The following is a 6,330-nucleotide window of genomic DNA, read 5'->3' as shown; positions in this document are numbered from 1 at the left end:
CAGACGCTTAACGACTGAGCCACCCAGGCGCCCCCTTCTGACTATTCTTTAGTTTCCTATTTTACCCAAATGGATGCATATGAGAAACACTTTCCTATACCTTGCTTTTCCCCCCTTAATATATGTTGGAGATTGTTCCATATCCATACACAGAACTGCCTTGTTCTTTTATTTTTAAATTTTGAAGTTTATTTATTTATTTTTAAAAAGGTTTTATTGGGCACCTGGGTGGCTCAGTTGGTTAAGCGACTGCCTTCGGCTCAGGTCATGATCCTGGAGTCCCGGGATCGAGTCCCGCACCGGGCTCCCTGCTCGGTGAGGAACCTGCTTCTCCCTCTGGCCCTCCCCCCTCTCATGTGCTCTCTCTCTCGCTCTCATTCTCACTCTCTCAAAATAAATAAATAAATCTTTAAAAAAAATAAAAAGATTTTATTTATTTAACTGACAGAGAGAGACACAGCGAGAGAGGGAACAGAAGCAGGGGGAGTGGGAGAGGGAGAAGCAGGTTTCCGGCGGAGCAGGGAGCCCGATGTGGGGCTTGAACCCAGGACCCTGGGACCATGACCTGAGCAAAAGGCAGACGCTTAATGACTAAGCCACCCAGGTGCCCCAAAGTTTATTTATTTATTTTTAAGTAACTTCTACACCCAACATGGGGCTTGAACTCACGACTCTGAAATCAAGAGTTGCATGCTCTTCTGACTGAGCCAGTCAGGCACCCCTGCCTTGTTCTTTTAAATAGCTGCATGGTATTCCACTATGTGAGTACACTGTGACTTCTTGAATCGATTTCCTGTCAGGTTATTAAAGTGTCCTTTATTAAAGTGCTATAATGATTATCCTCATAAAGCAGGTCATTCTGCACATGTGCAAAATGTATCTCTAGAAGTGGAAACATTAGGGCAGAGTATGTATATTTAGTTTTGCAAGACATTCCATCTTGTTCACCATGGACGGTATACCAACATCACCCACAAAAATAATATATGAGAGAGCCTGTTTCCCCACACTCTTGCCAACAAAGTGTCACCAATCTTTTTGATCTTTGCTGATGTATAAAAAGTGACACCCTACTATAATTTTAATTTTTATTATGAAGGTGAGCTTTCTTCCATGTCTAGAATCCATTTGCATTTCTTTCCCTATGAAACATATTTTCAGTCATTTGCCCATTTTAATGCTTGAGCCATTGGTCTTTTAAGATTTTGTTTATTTATTTGAGAGAGTGAGAGAGCAAGAGAGAGAGAGCGTGCACAAGTGGGGGGGGCAGAGCAGAGAGAGAGGGAGAAGCAGGCTCCCCACTGAGTAGGGAGCCTGATGCGGGGCTCAATGCGGGGGCTGGATCCTGACTCTGGGATCATGACCTGAGCCGCAGGCAGACACTCAATGGACTGAGCCACCCAGGCAACCCGAGCCATTGGTCTTTTTATAGTGGCTTTACATCTAAAGGAAATTAGCATCTTATGGTAGGTTTCCAATTTATTTCTTGTCTTTTGACTTCATTTGTGGTTCATCCATCTACATTTTTTTTTTTTTTTTTGGTAATGAGAATGCATTGTTCAAAAAATTTAACTTCGTTATGAGGAGAAAGGGCTCAGCTTCTATCACCTCCATTTTCATCACTTGTGTGTCACCCAGTTTTCACTTGGGTAGTATTGACTGTTCCTTCATGGTCCCTCCACTCCTTCCTGAGTCACGCATCTTTGTACTTGTTCACTGCACTTTCGTGTTTACACACCTGTTTCCTTCTAATAGATCGAAAAAAGTTTTGTGCACTACCTCAAGTTGTTCTGTGAGGTAACTCTCTGAGGTCAAAGAAGTTTTACAGTTTTATTGAGCTATGTTTTACATACTGTAAAATGTAAAGTGAACAGTTCACGGCCTTTAGTTCATTCAGAGTCGTGCAGGCATCACTACAATCCATTTTAGATCATTGTGGTAATCCCCAGCGATCTCATTTGCCCAAGCCCATCCCTCCGTCCAGCCCCTGACAACCACTATATGTCATATACATGGAGTTAAAGAAATGAAATACTCAACTGACATCTGCCGAAGCATGGTAAGATTTTATTCAAGGTAGGGGAGCTATCCCCACAGGTAGAGGGACCACCGGTGGTGGAAATCTGCGGTGAGGACAAGAAATCGGGCTCAACTCTGAATGCACCACAGGCAAGAGGGAACTCAGAGCCAAGGAACAGGGCGGGGGTCTCTGAGTAGAAAACTGTTAGGAGGAAACACGGGGGCAGGGGTTCTGTCTAAACTGACCTAACAGGATTCTTGCTGAAGGCAAGCCAGGGTGCGCAGACGGCAACTGGAGGACGCGGGGGAGGGTGCAGAATTTGCTCACAAATCAGGGGTGAGCACACACAGAGGGTGGGGAATCTTGCCGAAATGGGACAATGCAGAACGGAACGCGGAAGTCCCAAGTCGGGTGGGGCCGAAAGAGGGACTCGGGGGGCGCCCGTGGAAGGGAAGCACGGACAGGGGTCCCTGCCCAGCGGAAGGCGCGTCCTCGTCGGCACAACAACGTTCCAGGGAACGGATTGGGTCTCAGTAGGCCAGCCTCTGTAGTTCTTAACTGGCTTTGGTCACAGCTGCCTCTCCCTGCGGGTTCTGCCGCAAGACAGCGTCACGGGGACACGTGGCGACCCCCGCGGCGCGCCGGGACCCGGCCTCAGCCCTCGGAGGCCGGCGGCGTCGCCTACGCCCCCCCACCCCCGGACCAGTATATGAGTGAACGGCGCACGGACACAACGACGCGCCGCGCGACCGGGGACCTTGAGTGGGAGGGAAAAGCGTCCACGGTCCCCAGACCGCCGGCAAGCCGAGGGCCAAGGGAACGCCTCGGAACCAACGGCACAACCCCGGGTTCTGGCGCCGGAGGGGACTTGTTTGCGGAGGACTTCCGGGGCGGGGTCTGGCCCGGAGCGGAAGGTCCCGGGTGGTGCGCGGGGCTGGGCGGAGTCGGGCCGGGTGCGGGCGGCTGCGGCGCGGGCTCCGGGTGGGCCCAGCGAGCAGCGGGAAGGAGGGCTCGCGCCGTGGCTGCGGACGCCGCCCGGTCGGACTCGTCGGCCGCGCGGCCATGAACCTGGAGCGGCTGCGGAAGCGCGTCCGACAGTACCTGGACCAGGTGGGCGGCCCGACCCGGGGAGCGCGGGCTCCCGGGCGCGGGAGGCAAGCCCGCTCCGAGCGCTGGCCCGCGGGGGAGACTGTCGTCGCGGTCTTGGTGGCGCTTGGTCCGGCCGGGCCTGGGCCTTCGCCCAGGGTAAAGCCCCCGAAGGGAAGGGGGAAGCCCCCTCCCCCCCCGCCCCAGCGCTGCGTGCCGCTGGGAGGATGAGAAACGCTGGAGTGGACACCACCTAGGCGCCCCGCGAGCCTCACACGTGCTCGGGACCCGGCTCTGCAGCCGCCTAACTGCTGGGCGCAGAGTGGGTGCTGAGTGGAAGTGGGAGGGTTGCTGCGGGAGGAAAGTTGTAGGGTGGCCTTTGAGTTTAGCTAGTTGACAGAAAGTGTTTAAGAAGTGTAGTTGTAATTCTTTTTGGCAGAACTTAAGAAAAGATAGATAATCGTGTTTTGTCGAGTCAGTACTTTTAAAGTCATGTTAACTATATCTGCGCTGCCTTTGAATCAACAGTCGTGTTGAAGAAATGACTCTAGAATCAGCAAGGTCACTTAGTTTTTGTAAAGCTTATACTCTCCAAATAAGTTGGAAACCAAGAAGGGGAGGGAAAAGCATATTCGATATGAAATGTTCAGAATGGATGTGAAATGATGCTGCCAGATGCCTGCAGTACATTGGAGGGTTGTATTTTAGTAAGTCATTTGAACGGAACAGATGCCCCTGAGCGCTTTCTCTTTGGCCCTGGGGACTAGTGAGGAATGGGACAGGCCTGGTTTCCACCCTTTGGGCACTTAGAGCGAGCAGATTTGTAACCATTCCCTAAGCATTCCTCTTCCCAGATTGACGGGCAACAGAGTTCCTAGTTGCATTCATTCAAGATCTGAGAACCACTGCTAATGAGATACTGCAAAAGAATTGTTTAATTTTCTAGTGTTTTAGGTACCTGCTGATAGCATTTTTCCAGTGTATAAGTTTAAAAAGAAATCCTACCTTCTTGAGAACTGTATATATCAAAGATCTTACAACCATGTTTTATTGTACCACTGAACCAAAACTCACCTAGCTGAGATGTAAGAATGGAGGTATGATTGGTAGACCCCTGCAACATGTTAACAATTATTATATTAAGATGGTTTACTATATAGCGTTCTAATAATATTAGGTATCTATTTAAAACTATTGAAATAACAGCAGTTACTTTTTTTCCCCCCAAATATAGCAACAGTATCAAAGTGCTCTATTTTGGGCAGATAAAGTAGCTTCACTCTCTCATGGTAAGTGACAACTTCTAATTTTTTTTCTGATTTCTGTATTTTAAAAACCTTTCTATTTTCCCTTGTACCTCAGACCATTATGTGTGTTTTTTCCTTCCAGAGGAACCCCAGGACATTTATTGGTTGGCTCAGTGTCTGTACCTAACAGCACAATATCATAGAGCAGCTCATGCACTTCGGTCACGAAAACTGGACAAAGTAAGTGTTTGTGTGAACTTAAATGTTCCCAAAGCTTTTTAAATTGTTATTGGATTAAATGTCAAAATTATTTAGAAGGATTCAGTTTTTGTTATTGAATGTAAAGAGAAATTTTCTTATTCCTAATCTCAGTCACTTTTGCCCCCCCAATCTAGTCACTAAGTTTTGAAAATTCTGTTTTCTAAATAACTCAAATAATGGATCTTCCTTTCCATCTCATTACTGCTCATACGTGTCAGGTCTTTAATTTGTTTTGTTTTAGCCTTTTGTCTCTTTTCTCTAGTAACATCTTTCCCATTCTACTTTCCCTCTCTTTTTAACTATCTTTTAAACTATCACAAGGGTAGGGGCGCCTGGGTGGCTTAGTCGTTTGGTGTCTGCCTTCGGCTCATGTCATGATCCCAGGGTTCTGGGATGGAGCCCCGCATCGGGCTCCCTGCTCTGCGGGAAGCCTGCTTCTCCCTCTCCCACTCCCCCTGCTTGTGTTCCCTCTCTCGCTCTGTCTCTGTCAAATAAATAAATAACATCTTAAATAAATAAATAATAAACAAACAAACAATCACAAGGGTAATCTTCCCAAACACAGGCCTGATGATAGCACTCACAGTGTCACTCAGTGATCTCCCATAACCTACAGGGTAAAATCAGATGCATCAATAGACACCAAAGTTCCTCTATGATTTCTCTGCAGTCTATGTGGAACCCAGCACCACCACCAGTACATGTTACACACACCTTAGTCATGCTGACTACTTGCAGTCCCTTGGACATGTGGTAGCTGTTCATGTTCAGTGTCTGGAATGCTGGCCAACCTCTCACTTTTCTCTCCCTTGCACATGTTTTCTTTAACTGGCCAGTATTTCTCATGTCCTTCTTTCAGAGTTTATGTAGTTTATGTCTTACACAGTGCTGTGTTTGTCTTCCTGCCATAACCTCCTTGAGGGCAGATCCTTACTCCTTTTTTTTTTTTAACCATTTTATTTTTTTATTGTACCTTTTTTAAAAAGGATTTTATTTCAGAGAGGAGAGAGTGGTGTGCACAAGCATGAGTGGGGGTGGGGCGGTGTGGGGCAGAGGGAGAAGCAGACTCCCAGCTGAGCAGGACGCCTGATGCAGGACTCAATCCTAGGACCCTGGGATCATGACCTGAGCGGAAGGCAGACACTTAACCAACTGAGCCACTCAGGCGCCCCTCCTTACTCTTTTTTGAATCCTTGGTGTCTAGTAAACAGTAGATCCAAGATGAGTATGAATTAAAAAGACTGGATTTGGGTTTTCTGCAAGAGTAAAAGGACAAATTATGAAAGTAGCTTTCTTCATTTTATGCTTATAGTTTACTTTTAGAATGAGGGTATATATTGTCTTGATCTCTTTTTTAATAATTTCTTTCCTAGCTATATGAAGCATGTCGCTACCTTGCAGCTAGATGCCATGTAAGTATGCTCTCAGTTTCAGTTTTCTCTGGTAAAAGTTTAATTATGTGAATGTTATACATCCCTTACATATGTGTAAGGATTCTGGTGATCGAGCTTGGCAGATTAGGAAAGTATTTCATGAGGAAATGGTCTTTTCTTTAGTATTGTTTGCTATAAAATATTGATTCTCCATTTACTGGAATCTGACCATGCATGAAGATTCTGCTTTAGAATTTAAAATTTTAAACTCTACATTTTAAGTTTAGGTAATGAGTGAGTATGATATTTTATTACCCTTTTAAAATCTACAGTACTTGTGTGT

General features: G+C 46.6%; 1 protein-coding gene across 3 annotated transcripts in view; it reads left to right on the top strand.

Annotated features, from left to right (window-relative positions):
- Window positions 1-2,498: 2,498 nt before the first annotated feature.
- Window positions 2,499-6,330, top strand: part of CDC16 (cell division cycle 16) — a 29,669-nt gene continuing 25,837 nt past the window's right edge. Inside the window, exons 1-4 of one of the 3 annotated variants that reach the window (XM_027588277.1) lie at window positions 2,499-3,130; window positions 4,341-4,395; window positions 4,469-4,593; window positions 5,988-6,026. In XM_027588277.1, the coding sequence (XP_027444078.1) occupies window positions 3,083-3,130; window positions 4,341-4,395; window positions 4,469-4,593; window positions 5,988-6,026 (267 nt within the window). In that variant the 5' untranslated portion in view covers window positions 2,499-3,082. The remainder of the gene's footprint in view (window positions 3,131-4,340; window positions 4,396-4,468; window positions 4,594-5,987; window positions 6,027-6,330) is intronic. The other 2 variants (XM_027588278.2, XM_027588279.2) reach the window with 2 other exon arrangements.

The sequence above is a fragment of the Zalophus californianus genome, chromosome 3 (assembly GCF_009762305.2).
Source record: "Zalophus californianus isolate mZalCal1 chromosome 3, mZalCal1.pri.v2, whole genome shotgun sequence".
Taxonomy (NCBI): Eukaryota; Metazoa; Chordata; class Mammalia; order Carnivora; family Otariidae; genus Zalophus; species Zalophus californianus.
The sequence above is the reverse complement of the archived record's forward strand: the minus strand, read 5'-3'. Positions and strand labels throughout refer to the sequence as shown.